General features: G+C 56.3%; 1 protein-coding gene across 2 annotated transcripts; it reads left to right on the forward strand.

The window, feature by feature from the left end:
* Positions 1–1,116: 1,116 nt before the first annotated feature.
* Positions 1,117–15,339, forward strand: LOC119112657 (unc-112-related protein). Of its 2 annotated transcripts, none has more exons than XM_037236896.1 (10): positions 1,117–1,342; positions 1,638–1,873; positions 7,766–7,992; positions 9,090–9,300; positions 10,119–10,312; positions 10,688–10,799; positions 11,200–11,319; positions 13,167–13,379; positions 13,801–14,034; positions 15,083–15,339. In XM_037236896.1, the coding sequence occupies exons 1-10, from the start codon at positions 1,117–1,119 to the stop codon at positions 15,281–15,283; spliced, it is 1,974 nt and encodes a 657-aa protein (XP_037092791.1). In that variant the 3' UTR covers positions 15,284–15,339. The 2 variants fall into 2 exon arrangements, with proteins under 2 accessions (XP_037092791.1, XP_037092800.1); XM_037236905.1 differs by having other exon boundaries at positions 10,125–10,312.
* The last annotated feature ends 12,650 nt before the right edge of the window (positions 15,340–27,989 follow it).

The raw sequence follows: 27,989 nt of genomic DNA on the forward strand, positions 1-27,989 counted from the left end.
GCGTGTGGTCTGAACAGCAGCAGAGCGGTCTGTCTCCTTATGGACCGGCCGACTGGCTGCGCTAGTCACTTCACGATCGTGTTCACCAGTTCTCATGTGTGATGCTCGGAATATTTCACTGCGATCGCGCCATGGCTGGCGCCGTTCTCCGACTATCCGTGGGGGCCTCGAGCGTCGGGCGACCACCGTGTCGGAGACAGCGCCATGACTGGCGCCGATCTCCGACTATCCGTGGGTGACCTCGAGCGCCGAGTGACCACTGTGTCGGAGACAGCGCCATGACTGGCGCCGATCTCCGACTATCCGTGGGTGACCTCGAGCGCCGAGTGACCACCGTGTCGGAGACAGCGCCATGACTGGCGCCGATCTCCGACTATCCGTGGGGGCCTCGAGCCGCCGAGTGACCACCGTGTCGGAGACAGCGCCATGACTGGCGCAGATCTCCCACTATCCGTGGGTGACCTCGAGCGCCGAGTGACCACCGTGTCGGAGACAGCGCCATGACTGGCGCAGATCTCCCACTATCCGTGGGTGACCTCGAGCGCCGAGTGACCACCGTGTCGGAGACAGCGCCATGGCTGGCGCCGATCTCCCATTATCCGTATGGGCTGTCATCACTCGCCCGGCCGATTATCGGGTGACGAGGGCAGCGGGCGCAGCGATCGCCGGCGTAGGCCGACCTTGGCGGCCGTCAGCGTTTGATGCCCGTCAGATGTGGGGGGATAACTAATTGTTTAAGCGTCTTTGCTGTCTTGGTGACCGACTCGTTTGTTAAACACAGACGTCAGCATGGCGTTATCTCGATTGGTGTCTGTGTCGGGGAAACGACCAAAGAGGCTGAGTACAAAGGCCAACAATTTGTGTCTTAGCGCCAAACCGCATCGCGATGATGGCTGTTAGAGGCCTCTGAGGTCAGACCCAGTGACATGTGGGCGTGCTTGGGAGGCCTCGCGCCCTCCTGCTGCAGCTGACAGGCCATTCACATCGGTGTCAGCGGTGGGCTCCTCGCGCGGGCTTGGTTTGGGACGGCGCGGAGTGGCCGGACTGCCCCCGTGACGCACGGGCTCAGAGGCCAGCGAGTATCTGACCTGGGTCGTTGGCCGTGTTACAGACGGTATGGACTGGTCGGACCACGCGCTCTTCTGGCCAGAGCGGCGCCGCTGGCTGCTGCGCACCAAGTCGACGCTGGACCAGTACAGCGTGGACGCCGACGCCAGCCTCATCTTCACGCCCATGCACAAGACGCTGCGACTGCAGCTGCCGGATCTGCGCCACGTCGACCTGCGCGTCAACTTCAGCGCCACCTGCTTCGACGCCGTGGTGGACCTCTGCAAGCAGCTGGGTGGGCACGGCGGGCGGGCCAGCCGGCCGAGCGCCCGGCAGATGGCCCGGGTTGCGCCGTGGCGGGTGTTGGCAGTGTTTCTGCGGTCCCGCGCGGGGGCGTACGCGCTGCTCTGCGGTTGCGGTCGGGCGAGTGCGCCTCTTCCATGGAGCGGGGATGATGTCAGTCTCCGACGTCATGGCGTTGCATGCGTTTCCTCCTCGGCAGCGATGAATGACGTCCTCTGGCGCCTTGCGAAGCGGTGCTGATGCCTTGACCTGCTGCGGGTGCATGAGTCTGCTTCTCGCCGCCCCAGGTATCCGGCACCCCGAGGAGTTATCGCTGAGCCGACCCCTGTCGCGAGCGCACCTCAAGGCTAACTTCCAGTCGCACGCGGCGGCGCGGCCGGCGGCGCGCGCCGCCGACGCCCCGCCGGCCGACACCAACACATTCATCGGCGCCGACGCAGCCTCGCACGGCAGCGACAATAGCCTCGACGGCCCGGTCTCCCCCGGTCGGCGAGCCAACTCATCCGGCTCGCTGCTCGACTCGGTGAGTGCGGCGGGCGGACGAGTCCGCTGCGCATGCCCCGAGGGTGAGGCCGTGGGCGGCGCTGGGTCCGGGCCAGCCGGAGACTTCCGTCGATTGGAGTGGAATGTTGACGTGGCATGGAACATCAAGCGGGGCTTTGCCCCGTCTTTGTTGGCTTTTGTTAGTGGCGTGGTGAGAACTGAGAGCAGTCATCGTTGCTGCTTACTGTGATGCTGGATTGTATCAGTGCGGGTTATTTGGGGTTTAATGTTTTGGGTGGTAACTTGACCAGGCGTCTCACCCTCGTGTATAAGCAGTCGGCTGCCTATCAGCCAAGCGTCTGACCGCTCTCCGCCCCAGCTCCACTGTCCGTCCACGAGCTCGTGCCGACGGAGCTTCCATCCGCCGCCGCCGCGGCGTGCAGTATGTCCTCTCCCCTCCGACTGGCCGTCTCTGGGGCGCGTGGGCCGGCCGGGGCGCCGGCCGGCCGGCGGCGGCGGCCCTACGGCTCTTCCGTGCACCGACCGGCCGGAGGCGGCGGCCCCGCGGCTCTTCCGTGCGCCGACCGCGGCGCCGACCGGCGGAGGAGGCGGCTCTGCGGCTCGTCCGTACGACGCCGGCCCGGCGGCGCTCAGGGTCGGTGCCGGTTTACCACCCGGCTGACCGGTGACGGGACGTTGGACACGGGCCCGGCGCCGCCCCTCCCGTTCTGACCAACCGGGTGGCCGCCAGGTCGGCAGGCAGCCTCGGCCGGCCGGTGTAACCTCAGATGTCGACCTCACAGTCACCGCGACGTCGGCAGGCAACCTCGGCCCGGCCGGTGTAACCTCAGATGTCGACCTCCAGTCACCGCGACGTCGGCAGGGCCGTCTCGGCCGGCCGGTGTAACCTCAGATGTCGACCTCACAGTCACCGCGACGTCGGCAGGCAACCTCGGGCCGGCCGGTGTAACCTCAGATGTCGACCTCATAGTCACCGCGACGTCGGACGAGGACTCGTCATCGGGGCCGTCTCGGCCTGCCGTGTAACCCTCAGATGTTGACCCCACGTCAGCGCCTGGCAGCGTAGTAGCTTGCATTAGTATTTTATTTTTCTAAGAAAACGCGTCATTTTGTTCACATCCCCAATGTCACAGGTTCAGTGCTTCTTTGCTGCCCACGCAGTTCCGTCTTTCACTCCTCTTGAAAAGTTATCTCGAGTGCTTTCCACGGGCTTTGTTCACAGCGCGCTTGCCAACCGAAGCTTGTTGCGAGTGTCCTGAATCCTCCACCCAAAACAGGCCGATCCAGTTCATCGGGTAGCGTTGTGTACGGCCTTCTTGTCAGACGGGATGTTTACATGTCGCTCAGCTGTCGAACTCGACCGCTATGGACCAGGTTAATCCATGATCCACTCATCGCTAATATCCGCTCACTAGGTGAGGCTCCAGATTTTTCCCGTCCCTCATGGCGCTTTTTCCGCAGCATCGTACGCGAGGAGTCCGCAGAAGTCGGTATCAAGAAGGAAATGCCAAAGTTTCCTTGCACAGAAAGGGATGCTTGACATTGGTTTGGTTCTTAAGACGTGTTGAGGCATCCTCTATCCTTAGATGCGTTGTTTTCAACAAGTGCATAGTTTTACATTTCATTGAGTGGCCACGTAAGACGTATGGGGCATGAGACAGATGAACACAGAATCATGGAAAATAGTGGGTCGCCAAAACCACGCCATATATGGTCATCCCAGAATACAAACAACTTCAATAACTGACGAAACTGTGAATGATAAAGTAGGGTGTTTCTCAAAAATCAGAGAGGGAACAAAAAAATGACTTCAAACATAAATCTCAACTTCACAGCTTGGCACCTGTTCTGGTTGTCATTTCTTGTTATGACGGGTTTCGTAGAATGGCACGCAGGCGACTGGTTAGCTCCAGCTGCGGTGCCAGGGCGGCAGTGAGCCCCAGCCGTTGGCTCTAGCAGTGGCGCCAGAGCGGCAGGGAGCCCCGGCCGGCCGGCTCCAGCAGCGGCGTCAGAGCGGCAGGAAGCCCGGCCGGCTGGCTCCAGCAGCGGCGCCAGGGCGGCAGGGCGGCACCTCTGGCTGGCTGGCTCCAGCAGCGGCGCCAGGGCGGCGGGGAGCTCCGACCGGCTGGCTCCAGCAGCGGCGCCAGGGCGGCAGGGCGGCACCTCTGGCTGGCTGGCTCCAGCAGCGGCGCCAGGGCGGCGGGGAGCTCCGACCGGCTGGCTCCAGCAGCGGCGCCAGGGCGGTGGGGAGCTCCGGGCGGTTGGCTCTAGCAGCGGCGCCAGGGCGGCAGGCGGACCTCTGGCTGGCTGGCTCCAGCAGCGGCGCCAGGGCGGCGGGGAGCTCGACCGGCTGGCTCCAGCAGCGGCGCCAGGGCGGGGGGAGCTCCGGGCGGTTGGCTCCAGCAGCGGCGCCAGGGCGGCGGGGAGCTCCGACCGGCTGGCTCCAGCAGCGGCGCCCGGCGGCAGTGAGCCCAGCCGTTGGCTCTAGCAGTGGCGCCAGAGCGGCAGGGAGCCCCGGCCGGCCGGCTCCAGCAGCGGGTCAGCGGCAGGAAGCCCGCCGCTGGCTCCAGCAGCGGCGCCAGGGGCGGCAAGGGGGCGGCACTCATCTGCGGCTGCTCCCGCAGCGGCGCCACGGGCGCGGGGAGCTCCGACCGGCTGGGGCTCCAGCAGCGGCGCCAGGGCGGCGGGGAGCTCCGGCGGTTGGCTCCAGCAGCGGCGCCAGGGCGTGGGGAGCTCCGGGCGGTTGCTCCAGCAGCGCGGCCCAGGGCGGCGGGGAGCTCCGGCCGGCTGGCTCCAGCAGCGGCGCCAGGGCGCGGGGAGCTCCGGCGGTTGGCTCCAGCAGCGGCGCCAGGGCGGCGGGAGCTCCGGCCGGCTGGCTCCAGCAGCGGCGCCAGGGCGGTGGGCGCTCCGGGCGGTTGGCTCCAGCAGCGGCGCCAGGGCGGCAGGGCGGCAGCTCTGCTGGCTGGCTCCAGCAGCGGCGCGCGGGCGGTGGGGAGCCCTGGGCGGTTGGCTCCAGCACGCGCCAGGGCGGCGGGGCTCCGGCCGCCGGCGTGACTTCACCGCGCAAACCGGCGGCCCCTCCCTCCCGCACACAGTGGCGCCCGCTGAGTCACCGGCGCCGCGCCCCGCCACGCTCCCCCCGCCGCGCCGGACGCCGACGCCGCTCGGTGCTGGCTGGCGCCGCGCGCGGCTGCTCGGCACGGCCGCGGCGCTCCCTACCAGGCAGGGCGAGGCAGCACTCGGCGAGAAGCCCTCCTGTTATATGTGGGGGAGGGAAGGAATCATCCACACCGGGGCAGCTGACGGGGACGCGGCCTTAATGCTGGTTGTAACTGGAGGGAGGGGGAGGAAGAGGATGAGGATGGCAGTACAATAGGAAGACAATAGGCGGTACAATAGGAGGCTGACGGACCGTTTAGCTACAACAGGGCGCGACAGGTCCGATCATAATTCGCGTCGTATGATGGACGGGCGGGTCAAGGTCTCATCTCGACACGGTGCGGATGGGGACCATACGGTCTGGGCCGGCTGACGCTCCGTACAGCAACTTACTCGTTTACCGCGTTTGTCAGCTCCACTTAAGTGTGTTCCTCGTTTTACGACGGCCGTAAGCGGACATGTCGGTCAGACGCCTCGGTACAAGGGCGTCTGACCCTGTGACCCAGACGGACAAACAGCACGCGGACGCGGCCGCTGCCGCCGACAGGCCGCACCAGACAGGCGCCGCCGACAGGGCCGCAGCAGACAGGCGCCGCCGACAGGGCCGCACCGACAGGCGCCGCCGAAGGCCGGCCGCACCAGACAGGGGCCGCGACAGGCCGCACCAGACAGGCGATCGCCGACATCAGCACTAGACAGGCGCCGCCGACTGTTCATTAGCCCCCATCTGGGTGCAAGATTCGCATAACGACCAGACCCTGCTCGGCTTGGGGTCTCTATGAAATCAAAAACGCGCTGGAGACGGCCCCCGGGCCTGTGACGTCACGTGGGCCGCTGCGGGGGCTCGCCGTCGCCGCCGCCGGGCTCGGTAGCCGGGGCCGGAAACTGAGCTCCGGACGGGCCGCAGCGGCCGATAACGCTCGGCAGCTCCGCCAACACCCACCTCTGGGGGCGCAGCGTCCGGCCGCTCCGCCAACGCCACCACCTCTGGGGTCGCAGCGCCCGGCCCGCTCCGCCAACACCACCTCTGGGGGCGCAGCGCCGGCCGCTCCGCCACACGCACACCTCTAGGGCGCAGCGCCCGACCGCTCCGCCAACACACCACCTCTGGGGGCGCAGCGCCCGGCCGCTCCGCCAACACACCACCTCTGGGGCGCAGCGCCCGACCGCTCCGCCAACACACCACCTCTGGGAGCCCAGCGCCCGGCCGCTCCGCCAACACATCACCACTGGGGGTCCAGCGACGACTTAACCATGTAGGGGCATGCTGGACGTCCTGATGAGGGACCTGGCGATGGCGTCCACAGCTGGTTTTGCTGGTTTCGCAGTGTGGCGAGGAGGGTGGCTTGGCGCCACGTCACCCGCCGGTTGGCATGGAAAACACGGATGTTTGCCTCTCTCGACTGGTGGGAAGACCCGATAGGACCGAACGTCCGCTCTTGACAACTGACGACGTATACATTTTGTGTCCATTGTTTGAGCACAGCACTTCTGATTGCCTTGAGCTTGGACTATTGAAGTTGAAAAGTTGCGCTGCAGTGATGGGAAACAACAGTCTTGGTTCTTCTTCCACGCGATGGCTTTTTTACAGGGACACTTGCAAGGTGACATGTCCCTCCAGTTCGTCGAAAAACGACATGTGCGAAACTGAGTTGGAAGGGGGCCTGTGAACATCTTGATATTTGCACAATCTTTCTCATTCGTGCATCGTTCTCGTCCTGAATAAACACATGCTGAAAAGAGCCGCCGTGGATCCCCACTCAACCACACCCCTCCCTCCCCCGGTGTCTGTGTTGGTGTCGGTGTGTCGCTGACCCCCACCTGACGACGCCCCTCCCTCCCCTGGTGTCTGTGTTGGTGTCGGTGTGTCGCTGGTCCCACCTGACGACACCCCTCCCTCCCCTGGTGCTGTGTTGGTGTCGGTTGTCGCTGGTCCCCACCTGACTACACCCCTCCCTCCTCTGTGTCTGTGTTGGTGTCGGTGTGCCGCTGACCCCCACCTGACGACCCCTCCCTCCCCTGGTGTCTGTGTTGGTGTCGGTGTTTCGCTGGTCCCCACCTGACTACACCCCTCCCTCCCTCTGGTGTCTGTGTTGGTGTCGTGTGTATCACTGGCCCCCACCTGACGACACCCCTCCCTCCTCTGGTGTCTGTGTTGGTGTCGGTGTGTCGCTGACCCCACCTGACGGCACCCGTCCCTCCCCTGGTGTCTGTGTTGGTGTCGGTGTGTCGGGTCCCCACCTGACGACACCCGTCCCTCCCCTGGTGTCTGTGTTGGTGTCGGTGTGTCGCTGTCCCCACCTGACTACACCCCTCCCTCCTCTAGTGTCTGTGTTGGTGTCGGTGTGTCGCTGACCCCCACCTGACGACACCCTCCCTCCCCTGGTGTCTGTGTTGGTGTCGGTGTGTCGCTGGTCCCCACCTACACCCCTCCCTCCTCTGGTGTCTGTGTTGGTGTCGGTGTGTGTATCACTGGCCCCCACCTGACGACACCCCTCCCTCCCCTGGTGTCTGTGTTGGTGTCGGTGTGTCGCTGACCCCACCTGACGGCACCCCTCCCTCCCCTGGTGTCTGTGTTGGTGTCGGTGTGTCGCTGACCCCACCTGACGGCACCCCTCCCTCCCCTGGTGTCTGTGTTGGTGTCGGTGTGTTGCTGGCCCCCACCTGACGACACCCGTCCCTCCTCTGGTGCCTGTGTTGGTGTCGGTGTGCCGTTGGCCCCACCTGAGGCCGTCGCTGTCTGTGTCCCCAGACGTGGCGGTCAGCGCCGCCGGGCACGCCCTCCAGCACGCTGGGCGGCTCACTGAGCGGGCTGAGCTCGCTCAGCCACAGTCTGACGGCCGGCCGCTCGGGCTCCGGCACCGGCCTGGACGGCCTGGACTCGGGCCTGGCGCACAGCCCGATAGTGCCGGCCGCGCAGGCGCAACGCCTCCTCGTCCGGCCGCGCTCGCTGCTCGAGAGGGCGCGCATGAACGTGGCGTGAGTAATACGGCGCGATCGCCAACACGCGCGCGTTATAAACACCACACCCTACACTTCAACGTCACAAACAAACCCCACCGTACACATTGCATGAAACTTGTGTTACTCTCAGCATCTTTTGGTGTTATTCGATTAACAGTTTGCATGCTATCCAAGGCCTCAAAGTCCCTAAAGTCCTCAAAGTCCTCAAAGTCCCCATAGCACGCTGAAAAAGAGGCAGCTTCATTGATACGGTAAACCAGAAAATTATTTCAATATCATCGGTCTCAATCCATGTCACCAACATTCCCTCCTGGAACCAAATCCATGCCACCAATATTCCCTCGTGGAACCAGACGGTCGTACGACACGTCGCCGGACTTCCGCGTCCTAAGCCGGGAGTCGGATGTTCCGCCCCGCCTCGGGTCGCCCCCGCCCCCCCCCCCCCCCTCAGCAGACTGCGCGCTGTCTGCAGGGCGGGGCGGGTGCTGGTCTTGCCCCGGAGCGCCAGGCCGGCACCGGAGGCGGGTGTGGCGTGTCAGACGGCCGTTTCGTCTGCAGGGCAGCGCTGTTTTGTTCAGTGAGCTCGGTCGGTTGGTTTCGGCTGTACAAACTGCGGCTCCGCGGGCCCACTTGAATGGCCAGGCACGGCCGGCGCGTCGCGCGCGCCTTGTTCATTATTGTCCGATGACCTGCTGTATCTGCTGCCGGCGTTTGATGCTGCCGTCCATTGTTCGCTAGGTGATTTATGGTGAGTCGTGTAGATGAAAGAATAAAGGATGGAAGGATCTCGCGCGAGGCAGACCTCGTGCCGTACTCTAGTTGAATTCCACACTTACCAATGTTGATGTTTGCACCGGCCGTTAGTCAACTTGATTCTTCAGCCTCGTTTTTTCATCGGGGCTGAACCCGATTTGTGCAAGTCCTGGATAACGAGAATGTAGTAACCTGTGAGCAAAAATGCATGCAAGTTTGCTGAAGGATGCGGAATAACTGTCATTCGGTGGCATTGTTCGACCCGGCTTGGAGACAACGCTGTGCTATTGTTACCGTGTGCGAGATAGACGGATTGCAGCGCCGCCGCCGGCACTAATGGTGCTCTGCGGGTCCACCAGGTGGCTGGATTCGTCGCTTTCGATCATGGAACAGGGCGTGGACGAGAACGACACGCTGCTCTTGCGCTTCAAGTTCTACACCTTCTACGATCTGGACCCCAACTACGACGCGGTGCGCATCAACATGCTGTACGAGCAGGCCAAGTGGCAAATCCTGAACGAGGAGATTGACTGCACCGAGGAAGAGATGCTGTTGTTCGCCGGCCTACAGGTGGGCAGAGGTGGCGGGCGGCGCTCACCAGCTGTCGCCGGCCTCTGGTGGGCGGGGGTGGCGGGCAGTACCCACCAGCTATCGCCGGCCTGCTGGTAGGCAGGGGTGGCGGACGGCGCTCACCAGCCGGTGGGGTAAATCTCGAGCGCAAGGCGGGGGCGGGGGGAGCAGGGTCGGTATCAGGAGTGACAGCGGCCATCATGGGACGCGACGCCGGTACCCAACACTGGTTTGGTCACTGGTGCAGTCGCTAATCGCCGTGTAAATTTATGATTCCATTAAGAAATCTGGCTTTTCATCTGCCATCCAAACCCGCCTGCACGGTGTGCAAATTTCATTGAGATCGGCTATTTCCAGGTATTAAGAGTTCAAATATTTATGCTAGTGATTTTAGCTTCCGGGTAATGTAATTTTAGCAATATTCTTTTTGTTTATGAAACATCTCGATGCCTGGCAGTGTAGCACAAGCTTGGCGCGTAACCTTATATGAATGATAGCTGCTGCATCAGCAGACCCCTGTATTGCCCAGTAAGTATATATATATATATATATATATATATATATATATATATATATATATATATATTGTGTTGTGTGAGTCAAATACGAAAGCACAATTGCTGTTGAAATTATCGAGTATAATCTTATGATGAGGATAACGGAAACACGCGCCATTAGCAGCTTACCTAAGCACCCGCCGCTCCAGTGTTAATATGGCAGCAAACGTTTGCGCACGGACTATCTCCCAAACTGTGGCAGCCGTCTGGCGTCCCTCATGTGCGCCTCCTGACTGTGGCGTCCTGGCGGCCGTGGTCCAGCTGCAGGTGAACCTGCAGGGCTCGCTGCCCCGCCTCAGCTCCAGCCGCGCCCAGCCGCCGCCGTCGCCGCCCGAGGACGACGTCGCCTCGGCGCTGGACCAGCTGCAGGTCAAGCTGGAAGGCACGCATGTCAACGGCGCAGGCGGCAGCCTGACGCAGGTGCCGCGGCTGGCCGACTACCTACGCTTCCTCAGGTGCGCCTCCGCCGCCGCCGCCGCCGCCCGCGGCTGCTACCGAGCCGGGACGGCGCCGGCTGCAGGGAGGGTCGGTACGACCTCTGTCGGGATTCGGTGGAAGCTCGGCACCTCGTTTTGAAGGGTTCGAAGTGGAGTTGAGGCTTCCACTTTTAGACGTCTTTGTGTTTTTGTGTGTGACGGCCCTATTTCACTAGTTGCCTGTACGGCGCACTTGTACTGTGTCTGTGCATTCCTCCGGGGCTGGGAGTATTGCTCCCGTCTCGACGCGTCGCTCCATTCTCGTCACCTGCAGCCCTAGGACCTTGTCTCGGCAGCACGGTCGGGCTTGTGTGTCGCCGACCTGGCGTGACATAATTTCTCAATGCATGACAGGCCGCGGCGGTTCACGCTAAAGGGCTTCAAGCGGTACTGGTTCGTGTACAAGGACATGTCGCTGTACCTGTACAAGTCTGAGGAGGAGGCGGACCAGCAGCCGTACCTGCAGGTGAGGCCGCAGCGCAGCCTTACGTGGCGCCCGCGCGTTGTGCTGCTGTGTCGACGGAGAGGAGCCGCGCTGTCAGCTGGGGGTGCGCGCGGGCCGTCTGAGCGGTGCTACTGTGCCGGCGGAGTGGGGCTGCTCTGTCAGCTGGTTATACGCGCGGGCCGTGTAAGCGGTGCTATTGTGTCGGCGGAGTGGGGTCGCGCTGTTCTGACGGCTCTCCGGCCCTGGATGGACCTGGAGAGATGTGGGGTTACCTCTGACCGTCCTCAGAATCTGGAGGGGGTATTCCCCCGTCCCCTACCCCACCCCTCCCCGTCCGCAGGGAACCTAGAGGGCCGTCACCTGCGATAGTGCTCAGCGTCTGCAGGTGTCTGTGGCGTCTAGTTGTGTCGTCCGTCGCCAGGTGGACCTGAAGGGCTGTGAGGTTGTGCCAGACGTCAACATTGCCGGCGGCAAGTACGGGATCAAGCTGCAGGTGCCGGCCCCCGACGGCCTGTCCGACATGATGCTCCGCTGCGAGTCGGTGGGTGCCGACACCTGACGTCTCGCGTGGATGTCGCTGGTGCCGCGGCCTCGGCCGGGCCGGACGGGCGGCACGCGCGCGTCAGCTGTATCAATCGTATGAGACGGAATAAAGTGGAGTGAAATCATGCTTAGGGAGTACACCGAACACCACATCCACGGTTTTCTACCGACAGGGGTTGGTGGGGGAATGCGCCTAGTGTGGTGAGGGTCTGTGGTTGTTGCCTGGCGGTGGTTCGTGTTATTGCTCTGACATTAGCAGCCTTGCGTTATGTGGTGATAACGTAGCACAGCTGTTGTTCTCTAGTAAATAATGGCATGTAGTTCCTCAGTCAGACCGACCTGCCAATAGCCGGCATCTTGACCATAACCGTAAGCATCAAGCATGCAGGGCTATTATTATCGTTATCAGTACCCTAGTCACTATTATAATCGACGAGGATACCCATTCTTCACACCTCGCGAGACGTCATCGGCCTGTGAGCTCCGCTGGCCGTCGACGGTATCGCGGTTGTGTCGACTTCGTCTTGACAAAACCGGAGGAGTTTCTGTCTCACTAGCGTGTTTCATCAAGCGCCGCGAGCCGCCACTGTGGGAATATGTTAAAAGCGATGCTTACGTTGCATTTGTCTGCTACATTGAAGACGAGCAGTGGTGTGGCTGAGTTGAAATCCCGCTTACGGGTTTGATATCGTTTTCCCTGATGCTGCTGCCGTCCGTACGGACCGAAGGAGCAGTGCACCCGATATGTCTTCCACATGTACACAGTCCCAGAGGGGAGCTCTGTCCAATCCCGACTTGGCGGGCGCCGTCAGAAGGTTGTTTCTGTTCTGGCGACCCCCTGTATCTCGGCCTTACACCGCCCTTTCTCTCCCGACAGGAGGAGCAGAACGCCCGATGGATCTCGGCCTGACAACGCCTCTCTCTCTCCCGACAGGAGGAGCAGTATGCTCTCTGTATCTCGGCCTGACACCGCCTCCCTCTCTCCCGACAGGAGGAGCAGTATGCTCTCTGTATCTCTGCCTGACACCGCCTCCCTCTCTCCCGACAGGAGGAGCAGTATGCTCTCTGTATCTCGGCCTGACACCGCCTCCCTCTCTCCCGACAGGAGGAGCAGTATGCTCTCTGTATCTCTGCCTGACACCGCCTCTCTCTCTCCCGACAGGAGGAGCAGTATGCTCTCTGTATCTCGGCCTGACACCGCCTCCCTCTCTCCCGACAGGAGGAGCAGTATGCTCTCTGTATCTCGGCCTGACACCGCCCCTCTCCCCCGACAGGAGGAGCAGTACGCCCGGTGGATCTCGGCCTGACACCGCCCCTCTCCCCCGACAGGAGGAGCAGTACGCCCGGTGGATCTCGGCCTGACACCGCCCCTCTCCCCCGACAGGAGGAGCAGTACGCCCGGGGATCTCGGCCTGACACCGCCCCTCTCTCTCTCGACAGGAGGAGCAGTACGCCCGGTGGATCTCGGCCTGACACCGCCCCTCTCCCCCGACAGGAGGAGCAGTACGCCGGTGGATCTCGGCCCTGACACCGCCCCTCTCCCCCGACAGGAGGAGCAGTACGCCCGGTGGATCCTCGGCCTGACACCGCCCCTCTCCCCCGACAGGAGGAGCAGTACGCCCGGTGGATCTCGGCCTGACACCGCCCCTCTCCCCCGACAGGAGGAGCAGTGCGCCCGGTGGATCTCGGCCTGACACCGCCCCTCTCTCCCCTGACAGTAGGAGCAGTACGCCTGGTGGATCTCGGCTTGATGTATCTCGGCCTGACACCGCCCCTCTCCCCCGACAGGAGGAGCAGTGCGCCCGGTGGATCTAGGCCTGACACCGCCTCTCTCTCTGCCGACAGGAGGAGCAGTACGCCCGGTGGGTCTCGGCCTGCCGGCTGGCGGCCCGCGGCCGTAGCATGGCCGACTCCTCGTTCGAGACGGAGGTGCGCGCCACCCAGGAGCGGCTGGCGCTGCAGCGGCCGGCCCCGACGCCGGCCATCAGTCCGCACACGCTGCAGATCGAGCCAGACGACTACGTACCGCCCCGGTTCACCAAGAAACTGCGCGGAAAGGTGGGCACTCGCCGCCCGCCCTGAAGTCAACGGAACAGCGTGGCCGACTCGCCGTGGGGGGGGAGGGGATGTTGCCCTGCGCTGCAGACTGCTGTCCGTCCCCTTTCCATTCAAGGTCTCAGGCATGGGTGGTGTGGTTGTACGGCGGCTGCGACGGCTCAACACGATAGCCAATTAGCGGGGTCTTCAATATTGATGCAAGCAATCGTCCGCCAGCCGTCGATCGTCGGCGATTGCCACGGACTGGAGCTGGAGCATGATTGGCGCGGTCGGGCGGCTATTTTGAGATGCAGTGCAGACTGATGTGGGTGTGGGTGTGGGTGTGTCTGTGGGTGTGCGCGCGTGTGTGTGTAAGTTTTGACGCGACGTTTGTCTTAAGTACGTGCCGTTGACCTCTCTGAGTGTCTGCGTGCGTCCCCAGCTCACGCAGAAGATACTGGAGGCACACGCCAACGTGGCGAACTACGGCCTCGTCGAGGCCAAGCTGAACTACATCAAGTCTTGGAAGGCGCAGCCCGAGTTCGGAATATCCTTTTTCGTGGTGAAACTGCTGAAGGCCAAGAAGGAGGAGCTGCTCGGCATCGCCTTCAACCGCCTCATCCGCATGGACATCAACGGCAACCATGCGAAGACCTGGCGCTACGACACCATGAAGGTGAGCAGCCGGCCGAGCCGGGCGGGAACGGTGGCTGGAATGGGACTGTCACCCAAACCTCTGCATCCCCTATGTGTGACATGATAACCTGTTCGTAAGGCGTCACTATCTCTGAACTGCACACGCTTGTGCACGCTTGGGATGTGTATGCCCGCATCTGTGTTTGCTTTGTTGTTATTTGCACTTGATGTATGTGATGCAAAAATTAAATGGACTCACGTTGAAATCGTGGTTAGGGAGACGTTTATCGAGGGTTATATCGTATGAGCCATAATGTGCATGCCTCATGTTTACCTGAGGAACGAAATAGTGATAATGGACCCCTAACGCTGCCAGGCTATGGGGGGGGGGGGGGGGTATCCTTACTGGTGTGCCAAGGGAAGAGATGGGCTCATGATTACTCGCTCGCTAATTGGGGTTTCAACACAAAACAGAGGCCACTGGAAAGCCTGGTGTCTAGGGAATGCAGGATGTCTGGTTCTCTCCCATTTCACCAGTCTTCCACGTTGTCTACATTGCTAAAAAATGTGAGGCAGAAGTAGTTATGGATCCTGAACATATATATGGAGGCCGGCTCCAGGAAATAGTCATGGAACCGTGCTCTGAATCCCAAGCGCAAACAAGTGGTCTAACCGAGCTGAAGTCTAGTAAGACCGTCATAGCTCGTTGACATCGGTTGATCACAACGAATCCATGGAAAATATATGTCGTTAATTTTTTTCCAGAGACATGTTTGGTTGGCTAGCGTTCTGTATTGGTTGATATTGATAACTACGAACCTTGAGGCACTTGGCCTGCTTAGTGACATGACGCACTGCGGCCGGTTTGATGTAAAAAATATGTGCACTGAATGGGTAACCGACCAGGACAAATTTTACCCCTCCGTCGGTCGCCTTTTTCTGATACTCACAAGCACTGCATTAGTGGTGCGAGATCCGCGTTTGTGGCTGACTGTGGCGAAGGGAGCGACAGTCAAGATCATTGTGCACTCACGGCTCGCGAAAACGCTGGTGTGCGCCGGTTGATTACGCACGTGCCATGTCCACAGGCATGGAACGTGAACTGGGAGGTGCGGCACATGATGGTGCAGTTCGATGGGGAGAACATCGTGTTCGAGTGCCTCTCCTCCGACTGCAAGGTGGTGCACGAGTTCATCGGCGGCTACATCTTCCTCCAGCTGCGCTCCAAGGACTCGAGCCAGACGCTGGACCGCGAGCTCTTCCACAAGCTGACAGGCGGCTGGCGGTAGAGCGACGGCCGTCGCTCCGGACAGCCGCGGGCTGGCCGGTTGGTGTCTGGCTGGCCGGTGGGGGCTCGCGGCGGCGGTGCTCCGGACAGCCGGACAGCCGCGGCCGGCCGGGTGGTGTCTGGCTGGCCGGTGGGGGCTCGCAGCGGCGGTGCTCCGGACAGCCGGACAGCCGCGGCCGGCCGGGTAGTGTCTGGCTGGCCGGTGAGGGCTCGCGGCGGCGGCGGCCCGGACAGCCGCAGGCCGGCCGGGTGGTGTCTGGCTGGCCGGTGGGGGTTCGCGGCGGCGGCGCTGTCACACTGGCGCCGTGTCACAGCTGACATGGTCCAGCATTGGGACGGAACTGTGGCGACTGATGCGGCCAGACCACTGACGAGGCGCCGGGAGCCGCGACCCGTCCAACGGCGCCGATCGGGGCGGAGGGCGCCACCGACTTGTCGCAGCCGACCGAGTCTGTACTCACCTGGCGCCGGCGCCGCCCCCGCCGGCGCGCTGTGCCGTGTTTCTGGACGATCGCCGGCTTTGTGAGCACGGGCGTGAGCGTAGGATGAGGTGCTAGGTGGGATCACCGCCGAGCGGTGCCAGGTGTCAGGCGTATTTTTATATTTGTATTGAGCTTATGGTCGGATCAAAGGTGATCTGTGGCTGTCGAACGGGCTGGATGGCGTAGTGAAAATGTGTGTTTTTGCTCTCGCTGGGAGTTTTGTCGGCGGAGCGTCGGAGTTTTGCAAGTAACGTGACCGTGCATGGGCTATGTGAACTGCCAACTACGTCGTATCGTGCCATGTTCATGCACTGCTTTTGCTACTAGCTTAGTGCTGCGGAGAGGGAATTAATTTGTGCACACGTTGGCATCCCCTTCGGGCATATTTGTACTGTATAAGGTACCAAATGAAAGCAAGCAAATAAATGTGTGGCAGTGAGTTTAAGCGACAGTGGCGTTGGCGCCATGAGCTTTCCATTGAGGTGTGGAAAGCTGGCTGATCCATATTAACCCTGCGCAAACAGCTCGATTGCGCCCCAATGTGGACTTTTTGGAAGGTGAATATTGAGTATATTTCTTGTTGTTACTGGATTTTACATATAAATAGTGTAATGCTTCATGACAGTATAAGTTCAGCAAAAATAGGAGAACAACATGTATCGAAGAAGTTCCAGCTTAGTCTTCTTACAGAGTGATGTCCCGTAAGATTTTAGATGAGTGTTATGGCTATGGGTATGGTATTCCAATCATGCTAGACGGCGGCCATGGTTTCGTTTCGGTCCGAGTTAGACAAGAGCGCTGTCTGTAAAATGTGTCAGATCAATTGGTATATGTATAATCTACATATAGATACATGCTACACACACCACGCACACACGCACCCCACACGTGCGCGCGCATGATATATATATATATATATCATATATGTATAATATATATATATATATATTATATCTATAATACTATATATATTATATCTATATATATATATCTCTCTCTCTTCTCTCTCTCTCTCTCTCTCTCTCTACTCTCTCTCTCTCTCTCTAGCTCTCTCTCTCTTCTCTCTCTCTCTCTCTCTCTCCTCTCTCCTCTCTCCTCTCTCCTTCTCTCCTCTCTCCTCTCTCCTCTCTCCTCATCCTCAGTGACAGTATGAACAGGACTCGCACTGTTCACGCAAATGTGTAGTGTTTCTGTCGCGGAATATTTTGTGAAGAAGCTGCTAATGTCAAAGCTGGCCACAGTCATGCCTTGGAAAAACTCAAGTCGTGGAAATTGATGTGCAATGAATAGAAGTAGTCAGTGCATTCATTTTTGCTTAAAGGTGTCAGTAATGGTATAAGCTATATGGATATGATCAAGGAGGGCATGCCACAAGCTGAAAAGTCGGCCTGAAAAGAAAAGAGGGTTTTGTGGACTTGGAAGATCATGTAGGACCCAGGAGTACTCCCAGACACATGAAGCTCTTTAGAGTGTTTAACATGGAACATTCCAAGTCTCCTGGCTTTGCCTGGGAATCTCTTAATCCTATCTGGCTGATGGATTTCAACATTGGTTCTTGAACTGCCAACTTTGAGCAGACATGGTGGAAGTCCAGAAAGGGAACTGCCAGAATCCTCAGGCGCTCGTATATATATATATATATATATATATATATATATATATATATATATGGAGAACAAATTAAAACGCGCATTCTTGGGGACAAGAGGCTGTAGCTCATAGCATACGCCGAAATTTTGGATCGCATTATTGATGACGAGAGGTCGTAACCCAATGCGTATGCCGAAATTTGGTAGCTTTCTTAAATCGGTATCTCCAGTTTTCTTGACGAGTACACTGTCGTCAGAAGATGCTTTAAGAGACAAATTTTAAAAATGGCAATGTTTGGTGAAGCTTAGAAAGCGAGATGCGTTATTCAAATAACAACTGGCTGTTATCATCTGTCGAAGTTTTAGATCAAGAAGCTCATCTCACCATGACCGAAAGAGCTTCGAGTTTTGGAGCGCCTTCTTGGATGACTAATCTTAATGACTTGGGAAGAATGCTGCGCGTCTTACATGTTTTGAGAACCATGACGAAGTCAACTTCCTTCTTTTTTGAGAAGTGAGAAACATTCCCGTCCCTGACTCACGAACTCCTCGCCATGGCTTCTTTCGTCTCATAATTACATATGCCAGATCCTCGAATAGTAAGGAGCAGTATAAACCTGATGACAAGGAAAGTAATCGCCATTATGTATGTACTTCGTCAGCGTTTTCATAGTTTGTGTATCATCAGAACACAAAGTAACACAGGTACAACGCACTAAATGTATATTTAACAGACATCGCTAGGCATGACAGTGGCAATAGTTAACACAAGCATGCAAGGTGGAGCCTCGTTCCTTCGGATGAATATCCACCACGAGAAGGTAAAAATATTTCATTGTGTCATTCTGATTCTGTATATATATATATATATATATATATATATATATATATATATATATATATATGTGTGTGTGTGTATATATATGTACATAAAAAACGACTTAATTGCGGATGTAACAATAAGCTAGATATTCAATTGCGTTGTTCATGATAACGTTATACGTCTCCAACAGCACGCATCCCAGCAAATTCGTATTCGGGCATTTTATCGAGGAACTGTTTTCAGCATAGAGAAGGTACGGGATTTATGTCCCTACCGTCTGCAGCCACGACCCATACATGATGCTTTATTGGTGCGAGAATGGCCACATGGTGTCAATGGCGCAGACATTGGCTTGAATTTCGTACTTATAGCGTAATGGTCGCATACACTTATTCACAGTCGTTTGGGATGGGGAAGTGCTTATGCTGGAGGCGCGCGATGCGTCAGCGGGAAAGCTAAAGTAGGATGCGTCTCTGACGAAGGAGGATGACAAGAACGAGGCGCCGCCCCGAGCAACCGCTTCCCCTGACACTCTGCCGAAGAATGACCGATGTCCTCCCTACCCATCCCCCCCCCCTTTTGGCCTTCCCTTCGGCAACAACTCGCACAGAACTTTTAAACTTTCGCCCGCCGTGGTGTACAGAAAGCGGTCATTACTGTAGGAGCACACACTGCCTCAGCGGTGTTCTGGAGATGTCTGGCCGGTCGTGCGCGCAAGACGTCGCGCGGCAGTCTGTCGGTCTGGGCCGAACAGTCTGGCCCAGTCTGGCGTCTGGCTGGGTCCGCTGGTGCGAGTGGGCCGGCCGCTGAGATTTTCCCGGGCTGTGATCTAGCACTACCGGCGTCCGGGGCGTGGCGCTTATTGCCGTTACCAGCGCCGCACGAGTTCATCTATCCTGCTGCTGTCGGCCCCGGAATTTTATTTAAATTCTCCACATAGGTCTTCGTGGGCCGCCAATCTGTTACGCTGTCTGCGCTGGCCGGCGGTAATCGTGTTCCTCGGGGCATAGCAAAGCACGTGTCCGTCCGGCAAGGCCCCTGTGCTGGGGTCGCCTCTTCCGCCGGTGTCCGTAGAAGAGCGCGTGTCCGTCCAGCAAGGCCTCGGCGCTGGGCCACCTCTTTCGTCGGTGACCGTAGTAGAGCACGTGTCCGTCCGGCGAGGCCTCGGCGCTGGGTCACCTCTTCCGTCGGTGACCGTAGAAGCCCATCGTGAAGTCATCTTCGCGCAAACCCTGCTGGCCGACTACGCACGAGTAATTCGCGTCACATTTTGGTCTATGTGGAGCTTAGTAGCCGTGTTGTAGGTCATTCGTGATCTTGCTGCCGACAGCTTCCGTGTATTTGAGAGGTTATTACGCAGTCGGCGTACTTTCCCCGAGTACAGCCACATCGTCCCCGCCCCTCTCTCTCTCTCCCTCTCTCTCTCCCTTCCTCTCGTAGGGGTTGAATTGCGTCGCGACACATGAGACGGTTGCTGGCGCACGAGCCCTTGGGTTCACAAATGACAGGTTTGTGGGTCGTGGGCACTGATGACCCCGCGAGGCGGCACCTGCACCAGCCCGCCGTGACACCGGATGGCTATTCCTGGCCTGTCCTGCCGCCAGTTCCGGTGAAGCCCGGTCATTTGTTCGTCGACGTTGTGTTTCCCCCGTTCGCCAGCTAGCGATAGGTGAGGTTGGGGCCGAGACTACTGCAGACAGCGACCACCATTCTCGAGAGTCGATGAGATGCCCGCCATCTCCCCTCATCGGCCGCGTGCTTTCCGTTGTTGTGTTGAGGTGGGCCGTGAGAAGAGGCTTGTTCAATGTCATCTATCATCTGTTCTAGTAATTTGACTGATTCAAACGCCATGAAACTCCTTGTCAGGACTACGGCGAGCATTACGCAAGGTAAGTTTGGGGACGACAGGTCTTTATTTGTGGGTATGGCTTTCAACATTTTTTGGTTGATAGAGACTTTTTGACCGGACGCGTATTGAACAGATCCCGTAGTGGAAAATAAATATAACTGTTTGACGATAGAATTCTAGGCGAAGTGATCGAGAGCTCGGTGTTGTAAGCTCGAGAGGTCGAGAGCTCGCTGTTGTAAGCTCGAGAGGTCGAGAGCTCGCTGGTGTAAGCTCGAGAGGTCGAGAGCTTGCTGTTGTAAGCTCGAGAGGTCGAGAGCTCGCTGGTGTAGGCTCGAGAGGTCGAAAGCTCGCTGCTGTAAGCTCGAGAGGTCGAGAGCTCGCTGTTGTAAGTATCTTTTCTTAAGAGCCTGACGTCAGCATTTGGCGATGACGTGGAATTTACCGTCGGAGCTGGCGACAGGTCAACTGATGGAACTAAAGACGGTCATGGCTCTACTGACGGACCTGGCGGAATCGTTACGGACAAGTCCGTGGACAGTGCGCAGGCGGTAGTTGTTTCTAATGATAGATGAGCAGCAGAAACGGACAGCATTATCAGGGCAGATCAATTTCTTGCCGATCCACAGCTACAAATCACCGGATGCAGAATATGACTGTCTCTCCGAGACCCGAGCCTGAGCTTTCTGACTATCAGAGCGAGCCAAGCGTTCGTGTTCCGTTCACCCTGCGGGATGTACATACCCTCCAGTCGTCCGCACCGGCGCCCTCTTTATTCTGAGTGCGGCAGCTTCATCAGACGACCTTCTGCGCACGTAGAGTCATTTCGGGCCGACTTTATCTGCGTGCCCAGGTAGGGTGGCTTCCTGCAATCATCGAGCAGATGAGAGTGCCCAGTCAGCAGGCGACTCCTGCTTGCCTGTGACCCCAAGGCCCCTGGCCGATGGCGTAGTGATCTTCTGGTTTCCCTCCCCTGACCTTATGCGTTGCTTTCCTCAGGCAGCGCAGGCTCATGAGTGGAGACGGTTTCTCAGAACGCGAGTGCTGTCAGCCCCTTTTCTCGAAGGTTATATGTTACACATTGGTTGGGCCTCATTGGAGGTAGCCGTTCTTATTAAGTATATGATGGTGCTGGTGGAAAGGTTGTTTAGATATCTTTCCGGGTTAATGATACCGGCATCTTCTGCGTTTTCAACTTCGGAGAAGTTTTTGCAGAGGCCGGTTTGGTAATGTTGCAGCGAGCGAATGAATTCGGGATACAAACGTTGCTCCTCGCCTCAAGGCTGGAAAGTGCAGTGTGGAGCTAACGATGCTGAACGGAGCAAGGATTGAAGGCTTGTCAGCCTGCCATTGGTCGCGACCATCGCGCGACATCCTATACTGTCGTCACTCGTGGCTCAACGTCGCTTCACTACCCCTCGCAACGTCCATGTACTATCACTCACCCAGCGGTCCTTGCCGCGTCCAACAACGACTCGACGTTGGAGTCGGACAGAGGAGCAGGGAGCGCTACTCGCGGCAGCAGCGCCGCCGCGTCGCGGAACATCACGCATCGCTGCGAGTGCCGCGAGAGGTGAGCTGCCTTGAGTAACGCCGGTGGTGAATGCGCGAGCGCGGCGTATGCCCCGCCGACCTATGCCTACTCAATTCCAAAATCAGGTCTTGCCAGCCACTCTGATGGGATTTTAATTTGCCCAATGACAAAAGTTTCGCGAGTCGGAGCAAGTTAGCCGGGTACATGTCATCAAACGGGAGGTCGATGCCAAGTTTTACTCCGTGAGACTGAGGACAAGATCTGCAGCAAGTTTTGACTGCAAGGAGAGATTTGTCCCGCACTGGTTCTTGCAATAGTGCATCAACGGCCCATGACAACGAAACTTGTTAGGAAGGGGGCCAGGCCGAGGCACACGTGACGAGGAAATGTATGATCGATGGCAGTGTTCTCAGTTTGCCGATATATTATAAAAGTCACAAAGTGCTAGCACTTTTTCATTAGAAACAGCCCTATGATGACAGAGATGATGGAGCGCACCAATTTTGTGTACAAATTTGCTTGCCTAAACGAAGATTGCAGGCTTCGTGCCGTGCGCCAGTTCATATCTGAAAAGCGCCTTAAGCACTAATGCACGCACCTCACAGAGTGGGCACCATAAGAAAATCACACGCAACGCAACTATGACACACACATCGCTCGCCAAATGCTCAAACAAAATACTGAAATTCTAACATCAGTACAAGACACAAGAAAAGTTAACACCTTAATAGTGAGTGGTTAAATGGGCGGTGGTAGTGGTAGTGAGCGCTTTATATATATATATATATATACATATATATATATATATATATATATATATATATATATATATATATATATATATAAACGGCCAAACACAGTGTACGAAAGATAAAAACTGTACTGGAAACATGATTTTAATTATCTATATCGAAGCCAATATATATATATATATATATATATATATATATATATATATATACTATTGATGTGTGTTGTTTGCCAATAGTATCTTAAATATGATAACTCAGCACTTTGCTGGACAGTTTCGTGCCTATCCTGTTTTGACACTCAGACAAGGAAGCCACACCCTTCATTATAAACCTTCAGATAACAAGACCTTGAACGGTCGTCTCGCTAACATGCGTTTGGCTGCAACTGGGCCAAATTCTGCATGCTCGCTCGTTAATTTTCATTAATGCTTAAGCTACCTTTCTCAATGACAGTGGAATCTTCCACATAGCACATGCTGTGCCGTTGTACTCCACAACGCCTGCAGAGACCACTCGGTCTGCGCAGTTTTCTTGGTAAGCCCTTTTATCATGGCACGCGCCGAGCAAACCCACTCATATGTGCTTCCTCACGCTTCTACGCGTAGCACAGTTCTTCCTACGTTTTCCAGCCGTAATTTTGTGAGCATGGCTGTAGACTTATGTAACCTTCTCCACTGAGCTGGCTTGCGACTCCAATGCCGGTCTGAGATGATTTAGGGTTTACATGTACTGTTGGGCAGATGACTTTGGATTCTCTGAATGACTTGACTCTCGTTTCTCCCGGGCATGGCACATTTTTTTAAAAACCTTACACCAGATGTCATATACCAAGTTAGGTTAAGCCATCTGCGCCCTATTGTTATGCCATATACGCACGTCCATCCCCCCTCTGCAGCCTCTTGCGAGTTTTCCTCTTTGTCTGTAAACTGTATTTGTGCACGCAGCCGTTTTTACCGAAACCCCCTCAGTCTTCTGGCATTGCCGTTCTAGTCCCTGGTTCTTCATTTCAACTAGAACGTCCCTTAGTTTAGCGCCTCTCTTGCAGGAGACGAAGGAATGTTGTCAAGTATTTCCGTTCATCCGTAGAGCACCTGCATTCCGATCCACCTACCCATGGCGGGGAGTGTTCGGGCCGCTTTAAGCGCTTGATATTTGCCCTTAGTAGTCATGGCCTGCGGCCGATGGTAGCGGCCGCGGTAGAGGTTGTTCGACGTCAGAGAGTAAGACGGACCGTGCGGAACAATGCGGCACGCTAAAGTTTCGCCACCAAATTATGCCGTTGACCTGGGATTGCACGATCGAATGGTAGGAGTCTGGGCTCACACAACAGGCGCCGTTTGGCGTGAGCTCTGATCCCATAAAAATATGCATTCAAAAGCTTGGACCTAGTCTTTAGAAAAAAATGTGACAGCCTTTAAGACATCGGTCTAAGCCGTGCACAGGTCTCGATCATATTCCCATGCACAGACTCGCCCAGATATGAAGTTTATCGTTTTTATGTGAAAAAATGAGGCTGATGGAATTCAAGGATTGCTGGCTCAATAACTCTGGAGGGAGGAAGCAGGGTGTAGCTAAATGTGTAACTGACGTAAATGGGCATTCACCTGGTGCTGTCGAGGATCTGAACTATAGCGAGTTACAATGGACACCACGTGGGGAAGGAAAGCCGGGCTCATTGCATAGAAAGAAGAGGTAATGAAACGTGTTTTCCACGGGTCAAAAAATGCAAAATTTTGTAGAATTTACGGGGGTTGACGAGACAGACATTTTAGACTTTGTGGAAGCCAGGGATATATTGATAAGACGAGCAGGCTAGGAGTCAGGTGTTATGGTATCGAAAACTAACGATTACTTGGACAGGACGCACGGAAGGTGCAAGGTTGTTCGAGTTCTAAGCCGAAAGAAGGGGACCGGGTTTAGACCGTGCGCAGAAAGGTCAAGGGCCTTGTGGACAAGCTCTGGAAGGAAAGAAATGTCGAGAAACAGCTACCTATAGTTAAGCTTCACCACCATGAGTGAGCGACCTCCAGGGATACCCCACGCGACATAAGAAGCGATACCCCGATGCTCTTTAAAGTTGGCAGACGGGGTCATGCCACGGAAAGCATAGTGCAGGTGGGGGAAAGGGAACTTGTAGCACAGGAAGGCAATCAACCATTTTACGTAACAGACACCACCAATTTTATAAAAAGTAAAGAACACAGAGCTACCCGTCTCAAGTGCACCATCCTAATCTTCTTTTGCATGTACATCAGGAAACTATGCCCTAGCTTTTTTGGAAGAGAAGGCCTCACTGGGTCTAAAGAGGCTCTTTTCTTAAGACAACAGCTGGTCATTCCCAAGAGATAAGTGTTGGAGATGACGGAGTTAGTCCTAGACAGCAACAGTGTCATCGTGGTAAACACATGCAAACATACACCCCCACCCCACCCACACCCACACACGCACACACAACACACACACACACACATACGCATACGTACACGTAGGGACGCACTATATTATATATATATATATATATATATATATATATATATATATATGTGTGTGTGTGGTGTGTGTATGTGTGTGTGTGTGTGTGTGCGTGTGTGTGTGGTGTGTATGTCATGTGTGTATATATGTATAGATATAGATATAGATATAGATATAGATATAGATAGATATAGATATAGATATAGATATAGATATAGATATAGATAGATATAGATATATATATAGATATATAATATAGATTATATATATATATATATATATATATATATATATATATATATATATTTGGACAGGACGTTTACATATATTGTGTATGTGTGTGTGCGCATCTCTCTATTTCAACACACGTGGTCTTGCGTGGAAGTAAAACTAGCATTCGAAATTATAACAGACGGCCCTGCATCTTCAGAAGTATAGGGCCGCACAGTGGCAGGTAACGACGCTCTCAGGGCGGACTAATGAGCGCAAAATGCATAATGGCCATTTGTTTAGGAAGCCGCCGAAGATGAACTCGTCAAGGTCGCTCACTAAAGCAATCAAACCGAGTAGCGAATACCCGAGGTCAACGAAAGGCGTCGGAAGTGTACTGTTTGGCTCACTTAGAGCGCCAAACTGCGACTGAGCAAACTTTGACACTAGTTCTCGTTCACACCCATTTGACGAGGGAATTATGTGTGGATATAATGGCGAACGATATTTCAGCCCAACGCCAAAGCACGACAAGCACGTGAGCCCGCTGACTTAGGTGCAGCGCCCTTGCCCCTAGCAGCCCCAGAACCCACCAACGATGCTATAATTTTGCCCTGACACGCGCAGTGTGAGAGCGCTTTGATTGGATGCAGATCAACCACACAAGCATTGCGATTCCTGATAGATTTCAGACACATTGAGTTATACCGACAAGTAGCAACGACAATGCTTGGCGTGTTTTCTGTACTTGCGGTTCAATTATGCAGAAATACCTGTTCGTTCGCGGCACTTATTGCGAGTACCTGGTGAGCGTAAAGGCCGGAGGTTATGAATCAATTCGTGCCCTCTGGTAATAAGCATAGCCAGCTGTTGCGACCACCTCTTCTTCGCAGTATATACCAATATAGCTGCATCGATCCGCGGACTAATGCTGCAGCTCTGTTCTCGTCACAGGCCACAGCCGCCGGCCAATGAGCGGTTACAGACAGGCCGCCGTACGGCCGCCGCTGAATGGCCTGGCACGCACGTCGAAGCTTGTAATTTGCCGCTGGATGGGCCGGCTGGCCGGGCTGGCCGCGCGCCGGCCCATCTGGCCGGCCGGGGTCAGGCGGCCGGGCCGGGGCGGCGCCGCCCAGCTGCCGCTCTGCACGGCACCCCTGATGAGGTGCTGTCAGTGGCCACTCACTCAGCTGTCCACTGACGGCCGGCCACCGGCCCGAAGTTGAGCAGGTATCGATCACGTGAGACCTTGAGACGTTGCTTTCCACGCAGCGTCCATATTTTACGTTGGGCGACCTCCCCGCCTCCCCCTCCCCCTTCCCCGTCTATGTGGCAGAGCCCATGGGCGTCCGTCGAGCTCACCGAAGACTGAAGAGCTCGCTCTCGCTGTGGTGCAGGACCACTGTGATTCGTGGAGCATTCGATCAGCACTTGGGCGTGTTTTACGTGGGTAGTTTGTCAACACGACACATCGCATGACAAAAACGGTACAGTTAACATCACTCCACGGCGCATTGTGTGATTGTGGGTTTATAATGTTGTGTCCGATGCAAGATGATCTACGCGACTGGTGATGACATCCGGAGTGTGCTCCATTGATTATGGAATGTTATGCCAGATGTAAGATGACCCGCGTGACTGGTGATGACATCCAGAGTGCGCTCCATTGAAATGGAATGTTATGCTCAATGCAAGATGATCCGCGCGACTGGTGATGACATCCGGAGAGTGCTCAATTGGTTATGGAACGTTATGCCAGATGCATATGACCCGCGCGACTGGTGGTGACATCTGAAGTGTGCCCCACTGATTATGGAATGTTGTGCCAGATGCATATGACCCGCGCGACTGGTGATGTCATCCGGAGCGTGCTCCATTGATTAGGGAATGTTGTGCCAGATGCATTTGACCCGCGCGACTGGTGATGGCATCCGGATTGTGCTCCATTGATTATGGAATACCAACCATGTTGGCCGCCGCACAGCGGATCGCAGGCTTTCTATGAGCCCCGTGATTTGATCTGACCCAATGAGGTAGCTAATGACACCCTGATTCGACCCCGGACTCCCAGGATAGGTACTCATCCTTGCATTACATTCGCCCCTTTTCTCTGAGATGCGCGCCTGATGGAGGCAGGCTAGTTCCTGAGGGTACCGAAAGGCAAGCCCACGCTAGGAACAAATGCGGTATCTGCACCGCGGTGAAAGGCAAGCTCGCGCTGGGGACAACTGCGGTATCTGCACCGCGGTGAAAGGCAAGCCCACGCTAGGGACAACTGCGGTATCTGCACGGCGGTGAAGGCGTGTGCCTCACCTTTGGGGCATATTTCAAAAACATCTCAAGTGAAACCTCAGGACAGAAATGTTTAGCAACAACTCTGGGTGGTGCCACTGCAGCAACGCCAATACGCAGTATGTATATCAAGCTTAATTATTCTCGAGTCCATCTTGCGCTGAGAACGCTGTATAACAGCACTACGCTTCTCCCTTGCAGTCGCAATCGCCGTCATGACAACATCCGTGCGCAACTCCACTAGTGCGAACAAAAAACGATTGTGATTGACCTAGCGGGCGGCAATGGCCTGCTTCCAAGAAGCGGATTAGCTGAAGTTTTAACCGTGCGTCACAACGGAGCATGTGATTCTTCCATTCCTAAAGCCAAAGTGTGCCTCCATAAGAGTTTCTGTGGTAAACTCAATGGGAGAGAAATCTAAGCATTAGCACAATTTCTTTTTAATTAGCGGAATGATTATTCCACGTTTGCACATCTTTTTGCCTAAACGAGGTCTTCCAAGCTTTCGTAGCATTTATTACACAAACATAAACTAATTTGTTGCAAATATTACAGCACATACAACTCAGAAAAGCAAGGCAAATGAGATGCAAAACTGACGCATTGGTTGTGATGAGCATTACTTTAACAGCGGTAGTGTTTTCATAGCGGTAGCAGTACTGTTGAAACATGTACTCTGCCTTGTTAGTGCCGCCACACACAGGGAG

Source organism: Pollicipes pollicipes, unplaced genomic scaffold (assembly GCF_011947565.3).
Source record: "Pollicipes pollicipes isolate AB1234 unplaced genomic scaffold, Ppol_2.1 Scaffold_2555;HRSCAF=2994_pilon_pilon_pilon, whole genome shotgun sequence".
NCBI classification, from domain to species: domain Eukaryota; kingdom Metazoa; phylum Arthropoda; class Thecostraca; order Pollicipedomorpha; family Pollicipedidae; genus Pollicipes; species Pollicipes pollicipes.